Source organism: Eptesicus fuscus, chromosome 10 (genome assembly GCF_027574615.1).
Source record: "Eptesicus fuscus isolate TK198812 chromosome 10, DD_ASM_mEF_20220401, whole genome shotgun sequence".
In the NCBI taxonomy this organism is placed as follows: Eukaryota; Metazoa; Chordata; class Mammalia; order Chiroptera; family Vespertilionidae; genus Eptesicus; species Eptesicus fuscus.
Window position 1 is genome coordinate 77,466,542 of NC_072482.1, and position 17,654 is coordinate 77,484,195.

General features: G+C 41.0%; 1 protein-coding gene across 3 annotated transcripts; it reads right to left on the bottom strand.

Moving 5' to 3' along the window:
- Positions 1–1,790: 1,790 nt before the first annotated feature.
- On the bottom strand, positions 1,791–15,569 carry ARG1 (arginase 1). 3 transcript variants are annotated; one of them, XM_054722132.1, is made up of 9 exons: positions 15,513–15,569; positions 10,875–10,947; positions 8,515–8,526; positions 7,446–7,638; positions 4,949–5,108; positions 3,461–3,555; positions 3,056–3,160; positions 2,713–2,849; positions 1,791–2,104 (listed from the first exon to the last, which is right to left on the bottom strand). In XM_054722132.1, exons 1-9 carry the CDS (start codon positions 15,567–15,569, stop codon positions 1,938–1,940), a joined length of 999 nt encoding a protein of 332 aa, XP_054578107.1. In that variant the 3' UTR covers positions 1,791–1,937. The 3 variants fall into 3 exon arrangements, with proteins under 3 accessions (XP_054578107.1, XP_027997962.1, XP_054578108.1); XM_028142161.2 differs by lacking the exon at positions 8,515–8,526 and having other exon boundaries at positions 7,446–7,620; XM_054722133.1 differs by lacking the exons at positions 3,461–3,555; positions 4,949–5,108; positions 8,515–8,526 and having other exon boundaries at positions 7,446–7,620.
- Positions 15,570–17,654: the final 2,085 nt, after the last annotated feature.

A 17,654-nucleotide genomic window follows, 5' to 3' on the forward strand; every position in this document is an offset into this window, starting at 1 on the left:
GTAAGTTGTGGAGGAGGGGAAGAGTTTGTTTCCTTGGTTTTGTTTATAGTTTACTCTCATTTATTTTTTCCACCACCTGACTGTATTCCAGAGCGAAGATGAGCGTTTTAGGATGTTTAAAGATTTCAGCAAATGAGACACACTGTAATTGTCATGAGTGAGGGCGGCATGTTAGGAAGTCACAGATCATGTTGGGTAAAATCCCTGTCTGAGTTAGATGATCTTAGAAATAAAATAGCCATTTGATTTCTTTCTTCCATCTCTCAAAAGGATACCATGCTTAACATACAAACCAATGTCATGTTTGAGGTTTAGAAAAAGTAAAAGGTCATCTGTCATTCATGGACTTGGAGATTGCCCAAGCCTTGTGATTACCCATTTTACAGATGAAGAAACCAGAGCCAGAGAGTTTAGCTTCACCAAGGTCTCACCAGTGTTTGGGGGATGATGATTTCACTGTGGCTTTTAAAATCCTTATAGTAGTTTTAAGCAGGATGTGTGTGTGTGTGTGTGTGTATGTGTGTATGTGTGTGTGTGTGTGTGTTTTGCATATACTTAGAAATATGTAGACATGATAGGATCTTATATAAAGAGTATTATAAAAATCACATCTTTTTAAAAATATATATTTTTATTGATTTCAGAGAGGAAGGGGAAAGAAGAGAGATAGAGACATCAATGATGAGAGAATCATTGATTGGCTGCCTCCTGCACACCCCTTACTGGGGATCGAGTCTGCAGCCTGGGCATGTGCCCTGACTGGGAATTAAACCATGACCTGGTTCATAAGTCAATGCTCAACCACTGAGCCATGGTCGCCTGGCTAAAAATCACATCTTTTGAACAACGTGGAAATACGGTCCATTTTCAAGTGTGGAACCTTTACCTCCTGATAACAGGAGTCCCACTATGTAGGTGTGTGTTTTTTGCCATTTAATCTTTTTTAATTGCAGTTGACACACAACATTATATTAGTTTCAGGTTTAGCTTTAGGTGTACACCCAGTTAGACATTATATAATTTACTAAGTGACTAGACATTATATAATTTACTAAGTGATTAGATATTATATAATTTACTAAGTGATTAGACATATGACTTAGTAAGTGATTAGACATTATGTAACTTACTAAGTGATCATCCTAATAAATCTTGTACCCTTCTGACACCATATGTAGTTATTAGAATATTAATGACTATATTCCCTATGCTGTACTTTACATCCCTATGACTATTCTATAACTACCAATTTGTACTTCTTAATCCCTTTAACTTTTTCACCCATTGCCCCAATTCCCCTGCCATCTGGCAACTGTCAAAATGTCTTCTGTATCTATGAGTCTGTTTCAGTTCTGCTTGTTAACTTATTTTGTTTTTTTAGATTGAATTGTTGATAGATATCTATTTATTGCCATTTTATTGTTCATATTTTTGTCTCTTCTTATTCTTCAAGAAGACACTTTAACATTTCATGTAATACTGGTTTAGTAGTGATGAACTCCTTTAGCTTTTTCTTGTCTGGGAAGCTCTTTATCTGTCCTTCGATTCTAAATGATAGCTTTGCTGGGTAGAGTAATCTTGGTTGTAGGTTCTTGCTTTCCATCACTTTGAATATTTCTGGCCACTATCTTCTGGGAGTGTGTTTATTTTTAATGCCAGCAAATTTTTATTTGGGAATTAATATGTACTTCCATTTCTAAGGATAAGTCTTTTGCCAAAATGGGAAATACAAGCTTTTTAAATTTACAAAAACTTGAATTTCCAAATCTTTTACACCAATAGGGAATTGATGCAGTTCATACTAATTGTACTAGTATTTCCTCAGGTAAAACATTTTCCTGAAACACCAAATCTAGAAGAGGATAACCGTAAGCTTAAGTAAATTATTAGCTTTGCTAAGTTATAAGCTGTGAGATTTTCACATAATGTTTCCACATTTACTTAGGTGGGTTAAGGTAGTCAATAGGCTTATGGTTGCCCTCTCGAGCAACTCCAAAACAAGACAAGGTTATTGCTACTGCTGTGTTGACTGTTCGAGTTACTTCTTCTGGTGTCTTCCCCAGAGATGGATTCACTTCCATTATGTCTAATCCTGACAGTAGCCCTACAACAACAAACGGAAATAAAGTAATTTGTTAAATAGTCGACATTTTAAATTCAGTATCTCTGAAGTGTTTCTCAGGAGTGGAAAGAGGGGGTAACCAACTGAAACCACTTAGGTCACTGCATCATGCAATGGGCATTGTGGAAGTGTCAACCGGGGCTTGATTTTCAGACCAGGCAGTATCTATAATAATAAAAGCGTAATATGCAAATCAACCGAATGGCTGAACAGCAGAATGACCATCCAGACCACCACACTATGACACCCACTGGTGCCAGGTCAGACAAGGCGGGTGCGATGAGATTGGTTGGGGGCCCAGCCATTGCCCCATGATCATCCTGCAGAGGGAGGCCCAGGCCACGAACTGGCGGGCTGTGGCAGGTAGCCTGGGCCTCCCTCTGCTGTGATTCATCACGGAGCCTGGGCCAGGTAGGCGGGGCCTACCTCTTTGGGGCAATTGATTGCAGGGCTCCTGGACTGTGAGAGGGCACAAGCCGGGCTGAGGGACCGCCACTCCCCAGTGCAGGAATTTCATGCACAAGGCCTCTAGTAAGTATATATTGGCCATGTGTACACTTGATTCTTTATTCACTTAGATCTATACCTACCTGTTTTGAAAATTTCTTCTGTAATGTAGAGACCTTCTCTGTAAGACAGACCCCCGATGACTGGTGTGCCAGTAGCTGGTGTGACAGATGGGTCCAATCCATCTACATCATAGCTCAGATGAATTGGCCTTTTCTTTCTTTTAAGAAGAGGGAAAGTAATTCAGGTTAAAGTTGGTGGCTTATTATTTAGTAGATAAATATAGTTCTTACTTTGCTCTGTAAAAAGGAACAACCTAGTGAAGTTCCATGATTTTACATAAAGGCTTTATTAATGACTTACATTGATTAGTACCAGTAGCCGGTTCGTTTAGCAATATTTATGTTGCACACACAAGCATCATACCTTCCTAGTAGGTAGCTGAGTGTTTCTTCCATCACCTTGCCAATTCCAAGCTTGTCCACTTCAGTCATTGAAAAGTATTTAATACCCAGAGTTTTCAAAAGGTAGCTATGAAAGAAGATAGTAATTTATAACTAACATGGAGGCTGACTCTATGCCCTCTCATCTCCTTTTAAGAAAAGATCAATGTGCTAAGATACATAAAATATGTAAGTTCTGTGAACTCCATGTATATATCAATATATTTTTACTAGCAAGTCAATATAAGAATCATTTGAATATATACATATACGTGGATGTACATATACTTGGTATTTAAAATAATTTTTTACCTTAGGTTTGGCCAGTGCACCTAGCATGCAAAAGGACAAAAAAATGAAGGTAAATTGCATCAAGGAATAAACTTACTGTTCCCCAGGGTCCACGTCTCTCAGGCCAATATACACAATATCTTTAGCAGTTATGCAGGGTGTCACCCAGGAGAATCCTGGTACATCAGGGATCTAAAATTGCAATTTTCCATTTGGTCATGTATACTTCTCTTGAGCAAATCTTACATTGAAAGTTAAGTACAGTTGTTAGATAGATCTTCTATTTAGAACATACATTTTTAGGAATCATTAAAAGACAATACAAAACGACGAAGAGAATGCCTGCCTCCCCTGGTGGTCCCCCTGATTGCTTTGGCCCTACCCAGCCTCACCCGGTGGCCCCAACCTAACCTGCCATTTCTGCACCATTTCCATTGGGTCCTGCACCATTTCCATTGGGCCCTTCCCAAAATTCTTCTGTAAGAAAGTCAGTGTACTTCCATTACTTTCTTTCATCCCTTCTTTACTTCTCTTTCTCAATGGGGACTTAACTCAGAAGATGGATTCGAGTGGCTGAAGGGAAATGTTTGCCCAACCCTTCGGTTGCTCTTCAAATGTTCTGGAGTCGAGCTTGGCTGTTTCCATAGGCTAGCTGCACATTTTGCAAGTGTATACACCTATCGGTTGTCACTTCAGAAAATGTTACTTCTGGGCATTAAACCTAACATTCCCAGGTATCATCATAAAGACCAATATGCTACAGGTATATTAATAAACATTGTTTTATTGACATACTAAAAGCATATCAATAAAAATTATGAGCCACAATGTTAAGTCTTAATGTGGAATTTCATCTTACATCTTTTGGAAAGTAAGTTTCTAGGGCGTAAGGAGGCAGTTCTGCTTGTGGTTTAGATATGTGCTCCTCACAGGAAAGATGTTAAGTAAACCACTGTGATCCTCATTTTAAGAACTCCGTTTTTGAAAAGGCCCTATGATGTGGAGGGGACACTTGGTACCATGACAGGCTGTGTGGCATGTAGTAGAAAAAAGTCGGCACTAAGAGACCAGTTCTGGCCCTCGCCTGGTGTGCGATCTTAGGTGAGTTGGTTAATGTCTGAACCTCTGCTGACTTGCTTAGGATTATTCTCTGCTCCACCTAAAAAAGGGTAGTTTAACCTTTTGCACTCGGATGTCGAGATTAAAATTACTCTTTGAATGTATCAATAATTTGAAATATAAAAAAATCCAAATAAATAAGTTTGTATGAAAAGAAACTCCAGTTTTTTATTCTACTGCCGCGCTTTGTAAAATCTGGGGTATTTAAAAAATTAAATCCCAAGTAGAATAAAGGAATCGAGAAAAAAGCAAGCGAGTGCAAAGGGTTAAGAATCAAAAGGGAAGATACAAGGTCAGTTTGCAAACCATCAAGGAAGGGAGAGGTACCGAGCCTCGCCACCTTTACCCTCCAACCCTTTGCTTATCTGCTGCCAAGAAAAGAGTTTGAGATTATACCAAGAATAAGATGTCAGAATGGTTCTTAGTTCCCTCCACCTCCTGAATAAAATGCCAACCAGCCTCTTACCTTTCCCTTTAGTTCCTTCAGGAGGAAAGACACAGGCTGTCCATGCAAGTTCCCACTGGAGGTTGTCTGTGGAGTGTTGATATCCGTGTGAGCATCCACCCAAATGACACAGAGATCCGGGTGGATCCTGGCGTGGCCAGAGATGCTTCCGATCGCCAAGCTTTAGAGGAAAAAGTTTGTGTGAGCATCAGGGTTGCAATAGCCTTACATACATCATATTATTAACTCAGTTAATGCTTGTGCTTGATTTTCCTTTAGGTCAACTGATATTGCTCATAGTTTTAAATGGGAGATGCCAATTAAACAATTGTAACAACAGAGAAAGTAGAGCTTAAACTTAATAGTTACTAAGAAGTTGTAATTACACAAAGGTATCACTAAATCATTTGTGATATTTTTCAAAACCACCTTCTAATAAAATTATAAATTATAGTTTCACCAAAAATTAAATAATGTGTAAAAACACTACCACACAAGGAATTCCTTAGCATGAGACTATTCCACTTTCAGGGTTGAATCAGGCTTATTTTTTGCACTCTCATTTCTCTAGGTAAATACTTAATTCTCCCCAGTGAGTCATGACAGAGTCCTTCCCTTTTTCTTAAAACCCAATTGTTTACAATTGGAGAGCTTGGCTCAGGAGCCCTTCCATCCACTTGCGTGAGCATATCCCAGGTGCTCACTCTATTCAATCAGATCCTCTGCTTGAACTTCCTCCTCTCCTGCCAAACGCTTAAGGACCCACTCTTAGCCGGGTCAGAACCTGTGGGAGACCGTGAGAGGCAATCAGGTAAACAAACCAGTAACCTTGTTTTCCCAGCTTTGCTGGGGCCCTTTGCTTCACATATTTAGGTTTGATACTAAGCAGGCTTGAAGAGGAAGTAGCACTGTGGTAGGGTCAAGAGTTGCAATAGGTTCTCAATAACAGGAACAAGGATAGGGAAATTGACGGAGTGAGAAGTTTAAAGTGTAAAGGGCTCTGCCTCTCCTCCCCAAAAGATACCAAGAGCCTGAGGAGTGGCTGATGAGCCACGGGAGGAATCACACCTCTACTTCCCTAGCCAGTTAAGGCCCACCCCGGTTCTTTTATTATAAAGGAAAGGGGGAAATGTGGGAGACCGTGAGAGGCAATCAGGTAAACAAACCAGTAACCTTGTTTTCCCCGCTTTGCTGGGGCCCTTTGCTTCACATATTTAGGTTTGATACTAAGCAGGCTTGAAGAGGAAGTAGCACTGTGGTAGGGTCAAGAGTTGCAGTAGGTTCTCAATAACAGGAACAAGGATAGGGAAATTGACGGAGTGAGAAGTTTAAAGTGTATTTGGGATTCTGCTAAGGCGGAAAAAACATCCTGCCCGGGCAATGACCTTTATGCTTGCACAAGCTGTTTTTGCCTATAAAAAGGGCTGAGAAAATAAACTCGGCGCGGCAGTCTTGAACTGTCCGCCCTCCCGGCAACTACAGTGTCTGTGTTTTTTAATCCTCACCCCCCTTTTCAGGTACCGTTCAACTACAGTGCAGGCAGGCTCCGGCAAGAACCCTCCAAGTTCACATCAAGCACTTCAAGCTCCAGAAAATGTGCCTGAATGGAACAGCTCAGTAATATCTTACACAAAAGTTAAAAGATTAGGATTGGCCAGACAATGCCCTATCTTCCCACGTGTGGATGTTTTGAGTACCATTCAGAGAATCGTGAACTTCTCAATTCTCAAAGTGGAAGCAATTGTGCCTCTCTCTCTAAAAAAAATCAATAAACTAGTCTTTAAAGAAATAAAGAGGCTCATGCACAGAAACTGTCTTTGCCACATTATTTGTAATTTTGAAAATTACTTGAATATTGGACAATATGTGTATGTAACACTAATGAAAAATTATGCAACAGTAAAAATATGATTATATATCATGAAGTAAAGATAAGGAAATTTCAACTGTGGATTAAGAACAAAGCAGGATAATACACACACACGCACGCACGCACGCACGCACGCACGCACACATAATTGTTAAACAAAATCATGTCCGAGGGAAATTCCGGTTGAAATGGTTGTTAGGGGACTACAATTCTCACTGGTTGTTGTTGTTTTTACTTTTACATGTGTGTGTATTTCAAAAAACTTTATAATCATTACTTTTATAATGGAAAACACTTTTAAATGTTGACCTAAATGGGTTGTTCCTATGATCGGTAATCAAGCGCAATAAGTTGACTGTAAATTTCCTCAGTGCTTATTTAGAAATGTAAGCCTCTGCTGAATATTGTACTGAAATTCATTCACATTTAATGTATTTTCTGCTGTAATAAAGATAATTCAAGACTTCAAATAGAGCTAAGCGTGTTTCCAAAATAAAGTAGTAACCAGCAATATTTTTTAAGCAGAAAATTTGATATAAACTATTGATCAATGCTTTCCCTTCCATACGTTCTCTCTTCGCATGTTTTTGGTTAAACCTTCTTCGTGCCATTGGTGCCAATCCCCCGTAGCCCCTCATTAAATAGTACCTGTGGTCTCCACCCAGCACCACGCTGACCCTTCCATTTTTCTTCGCTTCTGCCACCACGCCAGCCAGCTGCTCATTGGCTTTTCCCACAGACCTTGGATTCTTCACAATTTGAAATGGACTGTCATTAGGGACATCGGCGAAGGGCAGGTCCCCATAATCTTTCACATCACACTCTGTAGTTAAAATTAAAAGTTGCAGATTACTAAATAAAGATTACAAAACAGTCTATGCAGGCTGATTTTAAATGTACAGAATAGGTCTATTTTCTAAAATATAAGCACAGAAAGAGTCTGGACAGACTGAAAATTGTGAAGGTGGACACCACATCCACTTTTGCCTGACATCATCTCACCCGGGCTGCACTCCGGTGCCTGCTGTATGCGGGGTTCTCAGTAAATGCTTGAATCTGCTGCTTAGGCTATAAGTACAACAGGGTGACCTGGTTTGGATTTAGTGGGTGGTGTCGCTGTCTTTGTCTCTGAGCTCATGTGCTTTCTACTTTTCTACAATAAGCGTGTATTGTATTTATGGTAAAGAAATCATATTTAAAAAGAAGAAAACACACCATTATTTTGTTAACAATCCTTGGTTTCAATCCAATCCGTCACCTGCTGAAGCAGTCCAGCTCCCTCTTCTGCCCATTGTACCTGCCTCACAGTGCTATTGTCAGAATTCAATAAGAGTAGGTGATTACCATCGGTCCTCACACTTCAGCAAGCCAGGAAATAAAGACTTTATTATCATACTTTTTCAATACGGTAACCCAAAGTTCCTAAGGACCTTGGTGCACTTCCTAAAAGGCCATGCATTATGCCTCAAGGTGCAGAGCTTCACGTAACACATTGATACGGGCTCAATTCAATGTTCTGAACTAAGCGGTCATTGTGTATTGTATTCATGCCTGTCTGTATGTATCTGTGATTCAGTAACACCTTCAAGAGATTTAACCTGATATAAAAGGTGACCAAATTATGCTTGTTCACTGACGGACTAGTCCAGTTCATTTACCCAGGCTTCCTGTTGTCTACTGGGGTCTCTCTCTTTCTTTTCTTAGATTTATGATGCATAATTCTTATTTACTAAAACGTATTCCTTTTCAGTTTACCAGTCAGTGGGTTTTAGAAATATCTACAGTCTTTTAACCACCAGCACAATCAAGATTTAGAATACCTCCATGCCCCCTAAGTTCCCTCACGCCCTCCCTGCGCAGCCGAGACAGTCAGTACATCCCATGGGATGGATGTGCCCTTTATTTATTTACCACTTGGGGGCATTCTGTTATTTCCAGAATCTGGCTGTCATAAACAATGCTGCTCTATACCTTCAAGTACAAACAAGGCCTTGTGAGAACACGTTTTAATTTCTTTTGGGTAAATACCTTGGAGTAGATTTGCTGGGTCAAAGGGTAAATTGTACGTTTCTTTAAGAAACTGCCCATCTTTCCACAGTGGCTCTATGTATCATTATGCATTCTCATCAGAAATATATGAGGGTTCCAGTTGCTCCATATCCTCGCCAACACTTTATCAGGGTTTTACATATAAAGATGACACTTGCTTTAGCTGTACTTTTTTTGTTTTGTTGTTTTTGCTTTAGTTTTTTTTTTTTTTTTAGCTGTACTTTTTAAGATACAAAGTATTTTTCATTTGCATGCTCACATATGCAAATATGTATTGTGTATAATATGAGTAATCATACACCCAGTATTATTACTGGGGCATTTTTTTGTTTATACTCTCCATGTTTATTAATAAAAGTGGTGTAACTTAATACTCCCTTATTATTTCTGATATTACAGTGAATTTCCATGGGCACATTCTCAGAGAGTTTAGGCCTCCCCTTAAAGAAAAATAAGTAGCAGTTCTTGCAACAATCAAGGGAAGCGAACTGCTCCAGCTGGTTCAAGGACGTGCCTGGAGAGAAAGGCAGAAACTGGAAGGAAATAAAGTTTTGACTTATAGCTCTTTCTGATGTTTGTGGTAGGCGTTTGTGGATGTAGCTAGCCATCTACAGGAAGGCCTGCTGTTAATATTCAACAGTGTGGAAAGATGGAATTTGGCATAGCCCTCTGGGCCGTGGTCGAGCTGCTGGAAGTTTTCTAGGTATCACATCCCCAGAACAAACAACTCAATCACCTGATACTGACTCAGAAGCCCCAGGTCCATCCCATTTCCTGTCCTTTCTCATGGCCCAGTTTTCAGAAGTTACAAGGAAGGGATCTGAGGAAGCCTGTTGATACAACAGGCCGCCCAAGTTCACCGGTTCCTGGTGGCTCAGGGTTTGGAAAAGCCTTGAGACTGAGCAACTACTCCGCTTCCCTCCTCCTCCTCCTCCTCCTCCTCCTCCTCCTCCTCCTCCTCCTCCCCCCCCCTCCTCCTCCTCCTCCTCTTCCTCCTCCTTGACCTGGGAAGGCTGGGGGCCCCTTCTTCCTGCATAGGACTTCCCAGTGCCCCTTCCCTTAGGGAACCATGCCCTGGGAGCCTGGTTCCCCACCTCACTCATTCAAGGTGCTCGCTTTCCAGTCCAAACTTGACCTACCTGGGGCCCACAGCTTCTCTGCTGCCTCAAGCCCCCACCAAGGAAAATGGAGGCATCAAACCGAGACTCGGTGCTATTACTGTTTTATTTACTCTTACAAATGGGGCTCCTCTTGGTAGTAGTGTACTTTCTGCTGCTGCCCCTTGCCTTCCATTTTCAATCCCCCCAACTCCCTTCCCACCCACCCAACCCCAATTCTTAAGCACACACATTCTCTTACAAAGTAGTCTGGCTGGAAAGACAAAATATCTGAGTAATAAGCAACATTGATTGTGCATTCTTCCCACATGCTGCTTCTCTGTATAGGGTGCACATCTAAGGTTCTAGCCAGCGCTGAATTCTGTGGTACAGATGTCATTGCAGACACTCCCCGTGTTAGCAGGAGCCTGTGCATCCGTCAGAACAGGAAAGAATTCGGGCTGATCATCTTTCTGAGAAGGCTAATCCCTATTTTGTAAAACTACTGTTCAAAATTCTCTGCTATTTAGATAGTCCCTTATTCTGTAAAGTCAACTCTGCCATTTTTAGACAGTCCCTTATTCTGAAAAATACGTTTGCTTTCTAGCCTGCGTGACTAATAAGGAAGATAAACTTAGCTGTCTGACCTTGTAGGCCAGAGACTAGATACTCGCATGCTCTCGTGCCAGATGTATTTTTTAATTGAATGGAACTGTGTTGTTTTCAAGGCCACAAGCTTCCAGCGAGATAACCACTAAGCACCCATAGGGCTGGCTCTTTAATAAAAAGAAAATCCCTGCTTGTTGCTTTGCTCAGAATTTGAAAGACATTTTCTCTGAGCCCACCGGTGAATAATAAAGTGGAACTCCATCTCTCTGAGCGTTGCTTGGTTTTTCTCTGATCTTCTGCAACATTTCAACCTAAAAATTACCTTGTTCCTTAAGCTTCTCAAGCAGGCCAGCCTTTCTCAGTACTTTAGGGCCTTCTTCCACTCCTCCTCGTGGCTGAACAATTAAAAAAGAAAGGAATTCAGACATCATCTTGGTCATCAGATGCACAGAATAGGAAATTCATTGTTTAATCAGTTAAATAGCAGTAACAGGATTTTCTTGTGTCCCTACAGAGCCAGGATTTTACATTTAATTATCACAGCAAGGTAGATTGGATTACTCCTATGTCAAATATAAGGGTCTAGAATCAGAGAGGTTATCTAATGCTCCTTCCCTCACGCAGCTAACAAGTGGCAGAGCCTTAGGACCTTATCCAAGTCCTTTGGATTCCAAAACCTGCATCTCCTCTTCCCATCACCCCACGCTACCGACTTAGTGAACATTTGTTTTGTGCAGAAGCACTCTGATAAATGGAGACACTACAATTAAAAGGAGAGGGGTTTTGCCTTTGATTAACTCATAAGCTAAGAGGGGATTTGGATATTTAACATCAACTAAACAGCACTTGGAGATTTTCTTCAAAGTAGATACAAGATGCCATAACAACTAAACAGGATGCTCCTATCTCTGCCGGGGACAGAGGGTGTCAGGTGGAGCAGATGACATTTCAGCGTTGTGATGCAACACGAGTTCAGGACGATGGATGGGGTGCTGGAGGAACTTTATAAATCAGGACAATAGCTTGAGTAAAGGCATTTACTCAATAATAATTATATGTATAATTATTATTAATTTCAGAGAAAAAGGGGAAGGGAGAGAGAGAAACATCAATGATAGGAGAGAGAATCATTCATCAGCTGCCTCCTGCACACCCCCTTCTGGGGATCAAGCCCAAAATCCGGGCATGTGCCCTGACCAGGATTTGAACCGTGACTGTAGAGAGTGCCTGGGAAGGCACATGGGCATTTCTTTAATTATTGTCAGCTGAATCCAGTGGCATCGGCAAAGCCATGTTCTGGAAACACCCTTTACCAAAAGGCAGGAGTGTTGTCCACTTGACCTTCAGCCCAGGTGCCAGGGGATGGGTTTTGTTATTGAAATCCAGCCAAGCACCAAGAATGAATACGACTCGGGCCCACCCAAGACTGCACATAATCTCCTTTGTCTTGACTTTTAGTAAAACTTCCTGTTTTTTTCTGTATAAAATAAACACGCTGTATTGGCTCGGGGTCACTGTCCCTGTCCCTGTCCCTGTCCCTGTCCCTGTCCATGTCAGAGGACAGTGATCCCACCTGGCCCCAGCTTTTTCCTTTTATCTCAGTGTCTGTCTCTTTCTTTCATTTTCTCAATCCCCAGCTGCCCCTACTCAGGAACTGGACCACTCTCTAGCTGTGCTGGACATGGAGAAGAAAGAAATATTTACATGTGACTTCTTGGTAACTGTGACCACCTGGTTCATAGGTTGACACTCAACCACCGGGCCACCTCAGCCAGGCCAGTAAAGGCATTTTTTTAAAGGTAGCATGGGAGACAGCCATGTGCAGATCCTCATAATAGTAAGGGAGGGTTCTACGGGACAAAGCAGGCAACAGGGAAAATCACCTGGCAGTTGGCTGAACCCACAAAGACCAAGCTGGTATTTCAACTTTTGACCTGCTTAATAAACACAGTGAACAAGAATTCTAGCCTTGCTGTTTTTATATTCAGGAAGACAGCCTCCTGGCAGATTAGTGACCCTAAAGAAATAGTTCTTTCATGTATCTCTATGATTCTAACTTCCAACATGTTTTTATATATATATATATATATATATATTTTTATTTATTTCAGAGAGGAAGGGAGATAGAAATATCAATGATGAGAGAGAATCATTGATTAGCTGCCTCCTACACGCCCCCTAATGGGGATCGAGCCTGCAACCGGAGCATGTGCCCTTGACTGGAATCAAACCCAGGACCCCCCAGTCCACAGGCCAATGCTCTATCAACTGAGCCAAACCAGCCAGGGCTCCAACATGGTTTTTACATATAAAGTTATTTCCTGTTGTCAGAGAGTAGAAGTGCCAAAGACACATGTGTTGTCCCTAGGATTGGGCTGTGGCACCAAACCAAACAAATATTTCTTCCCAATTCAAATTAGCAGATGACTTGGCCTGGCTGCCAAGCAGATCCTCAATGTCCAATTCCTGTCCCTGGCAGCAAGGGCCTCCACATGCTCTGCCTGACACATTTCCTCCTTCAGTCCATTCCCTTTTCTCCTGGCTTTGGGATTAAACAGTCCTGTCTGGAATCACACGCTCAAGGCTATGTGACCCTGAGCAGATTTCCAAACCTCTCTGAGCCTTAGTGAACTCAACTGTAAAATAAATATAAAACCTACCTCATTTTTTGCCACTACCTCCCTCTTACCTCCCACTGCCTCGAAAGAGGGTGAGATAGGAGAGAGAGTCCTTTCTCAGACTCAAACTTCTAGCCATTTGTCCTCTTAACCTCTCCCTTGCTTGTTTGTAAAACTTTTACTTCTTTAGGTGAGGACAGATGCTTATATGTTGGTCATTTTTTTTCCTCTATGCTATGGCTTAGTGTAGAAAAATATCTCTCTGTGTCCTTATTATCATGAATGAGACATTAAGTTCCATTATCACTGGGCCACGTTTTAATGGGGGAAGGGCTGTAGTGCAAAAGAAAAAAGAATTCACTGAACACAGAAAATGCATCAGGCTATATCCCCTAGGCCGTGGTCGGCAAACTGCGGCTCGCAAGCCACATGCGGCTCTTTGGCCCCTTGAGTGTTGCTCTTCCACAGAATACCACGGCCTGGGCGAGTCTATTTTGAATAAGTGGCATTAGAAGAAGTTTAAGTTTAAAAAATTTGACTCTCAAAAGAAATTTCAGTCGTTGTACTGTTGGTATTTGGCTCTGTTGACTAATGAGTTTGCCGACCACTGTCCTAGAGGGGCTGTGATCATCAGCCTAAGGCTTTCTGCTGAGGTCCAGGGACCAGAGCATGTTCATGCTGCTTCTGTCCTCCCTCCCTCCCTCCCTCTTCTCCTTTCCTTCCTTCCTTCCTTCCTCCCTTCCTTCCTTCCTTTCTTCCTTCCATTTTCCTTGCTCCATTTCTTTTGTCAGTTTTTTCAATTCTATCTTTGTTAGAACCTCCCCAAGAATAAGTGAGCATATTGTGAATTTTGCAATTAAGCATTTAAAAGAACAATTTCTGTGTCAGCAGCATGTTTCTGTATACTGGGAAAGACCTTTGAAGGGTTTCCAGGGAAAGTGAGTCTGTATTTACTGACAGTCCACATGCAATTTGGGTCTCTCACCTCTGACCTGTCCTGTTTGGTTTTGCAATAAGAAGCCAGAGTGCAAAGCAAGAGTTCAAAACTAGGAGGAGTGCCCAGGCCAGTTTGGTTCTGTGGTTAGAGCGTGGGCCCATGGACTGAAGGGTCTCGGGTTCAATTCCTGTCAAGGGCACCCATACCTCATCCTGGGCTTGGTCAGGGCACCTGTGGGAGGCAACCAATGTGTCTCTCCTCCTCCTCCTCCTCCTCCTCCTCCTCTTCCTCTGCTCCTCCTCCTTCTCCTCTGCTCCTCCTCCTCCCCCTCCTCCTCCTCCTCCTCCTCCTCCTCCTCCTCCCCCTCCTCCTCTTCTCCCCTTCTCTTCCACTCTCTCTAGAAATCAATGGAAAAAATATCCTCACTCCTAGGTGAGAATTAAAAACAAAAAAAGAACTAAGAGGAGTATAAAACACTACCCAGGTGGGCAAAATAGTTCTAAGAAACTTGCAGGAAACTTCATTTAAAACAACAACAACAAAAAACTTTAGGAGTTTCAATTCACACTTGTCTTGTTTGCTTTTTTTTTTTTTTCCTTTTAAGAACAGATACATGTTGAAGTCTAAGGTGTCTGCAATCTCATCATATTTATCAGAATGAGTGTGGCCAGGGCAGGAAAATAAAATATTTTATTACAATGTTACTGGCATGTTTGGCAATCTGGGAGTTTCATAAATCCATTAGTCCTTTCAACGTTACCAACTTACAGTCCGATTTTCTTTCTTTTTACCTCCCTCAAAGAAAGGTACACAAGGGATTCTACTAAGTCCATGAACTAAGACTTGTATAGAATTATTAAAGCCCTTAAGAATAGGAATCATTCACAAAGTTGCATAAAGCAATCATATGTAAGTTATCCAAATTAAAAGAACTCTACGACATTTTTCTAGGCATTCATTACATAGCTAAACAAATGTGTTTTCTTAACATTCCTTCTCTCTACAAACATACACAGTAACACCAAAAACAATGAAAATGAGGAAATCTAAATGAGAAGCTAAAATGCAGAAATAATCCATTTCCATTCAAATAAAAATATTTTCTTTTTATTTTATTTTATTTTATTTATTTATTTTTTAAATATCTTCTTTTTAAAAGATGAGGGAAAGGTAGTAGATTCAAATAAAATTGGCTGTGGCTGAGATTAGGAGCCACAAAAATAACTGGGTTTGTGACCCTAATTATACAATCTTGCAAACCGGTGAGACAACTTCAAACGCTATACTACTTCAGGGCCAGGTTGTCTTAGGGAACTTAACTAACCAGAAAATAACACCTTACTAAGTTTAAAGCCTGAAACTGTCTAATAAATCCCAGCTATTCAAAGGAAGGCTTTTTACTCACCTGTCCCTTTGAGAAAGGAGCTCCGATGACCCCTATGGATTTTGACTTGGAACTCATGCTCTGACGTTCCTGGTCACTGCACTCGAGGTCTCCAGCCAGCCACCAACGTCTGCAACCCTCAATGACAGGAGGCACATATTTTTTCCACTTATAATTGGGCTGAATCTGTTTATCTTATTCTAATAAGGAAGATTGGCTCCACCTACTGAACCAAAGAATGACAGTCAACTGGAAGTCCAGTAAGTTCTTCATGTGTGGAAGAACTTGGGTCTGTAATTAAGGAAGATTATTCATGTCCCCAATTCACAAGCCATTTGACCAGTCAGCTAGGTTAATACCTTGTCTAATCACCATCTTTATTTCCTAATCATAATACTCCATCTAATCTACTCAAGTCTTCCTTGTCACATCAACAGTGCATGGTTCCAGTTGTACTAATTCAGGGAAGGGCACTTACTTCCTCCAGGGCTCGGAGTCCTTCCGTGTCAAAGAAGGGCAGGGGCTGGCAAGATGATCTCTTCAAATCCCTTCAAGCCCTACAATCCTGAGTGCAAGTTTCACACACTGGGATTAATGGTTAATCAGTGAGACACACATCCCACACCACAAGGGAAAGCATCTGACTTCCTTTTCTGCTCATTGTTAAAGGAGATCTTAATTGCCTCATTAATACCTCGGAGGTGTGGCCATACTGATTTTTAAATACAGTGTATAGGAAAATAAGAGTCTTTGGAATCCTAATCAAGATAGAGAAGTAAAAACAGCCAACACTGAGTTTTCATCATGTACCAGATGCTGTCCTGTTTTATATGATCTCATTTAATCCTTGTACCAATATTATGTCAAGTCTCATCTTGATGCCATTTTATTGAGGAGGAAACTGAAGCCCAGAGAGGTTGCCAACTCTCACCCGGGTTGTAGAGGAAGAGCCATGATTCACTGGTAAGCATTGTGGATCCACCTAACCTCTGGCTTTCCAGTGAAGCACAAGCCATGTGTCACATCCTCGTGCCTGCCAGATCTGTGAGGGGAGCTCTTTAGCGCCATGAAAAGTACGGATTTAGGAGAAATGCACCCTACAAATCCTTCCAACTTGAAAATGACATGATTGCAATTTAGAGGGAAAATTCACGTAGTAGAAACTAATTTCTCTTTTTTTCTATTGGTGAGAGAGAACACTGGGGAGTATTTAAATTCCAGGAGGGCAGAGTTTTGTCTGTTGTATTCCCAGAACCTAGAACAATGCTGATATGTGATAGGCCCTCAATAAATATTTGTAGCATGTGTGAACAAGAAAACCAAGGTCTCACAGGTCCATTTTAATAGGACTATTTCCCAAACAGGCTTCTAATCTTTCACTTGTGGAGTCGCTTGCATTACTAGATAGTTACCTGTAGTATTTTGTATAGCTAGATACTAACTTGTGGCAGGGATTTGCAACCTTTTTCATCTCATGTCACACATAAACTAATTAGGAAAATTTTGTGGCACACCAAAAAATATACTTCTGCCGGTCTGACAAAAAAATGGCTATCATTTTGATTCATTCACACCAGATACCTATTGTTGTGCTGGCTGTTGTCATTTTTTTTTTTTTTTTTGACAATCTGAGAAAAAATAGGTTAGTGCCCCTGACTAAGGAGTCAGGTATTGCATGTTTTAAAACTTTTTTTGTGGCACACCGGTTGAAAATTGCTGTCTTATGGTGCTGATATTGCAAAAAACTTTCCCAAGTGTCAGTAATCTGATAACTTTGTATAGGTTGTCACCCCAAATCCTTAATTTTTAAATAGGCAACTGAATAATTTCCCCCTTATCTTTTGTGTTTTGGAAATTTTGAATAAGTCCTCCCTACTCCAAAATTACAAATATAGGTTTCTATATTTTCTTCTATTTGCTTTAGAGTTTATCTTTCATATTTACTTCTTTAATCCATCTGCATACATCTTGGTATACTGTAAAAGTTCTCCAACTATACTTTTTTTCCTGTGTAGTCCCCTTATCAATTTCCTAAATGAAACCCATTGAACAGTTCATCCATTTTCTGTCATTGATTCCAGTGGTATCTTCATCATATACCAAGTTCTCCTAAATACACAGATCTGTCACTAAACTCCTTCTTCTGTTCCATTGGCTTATTTA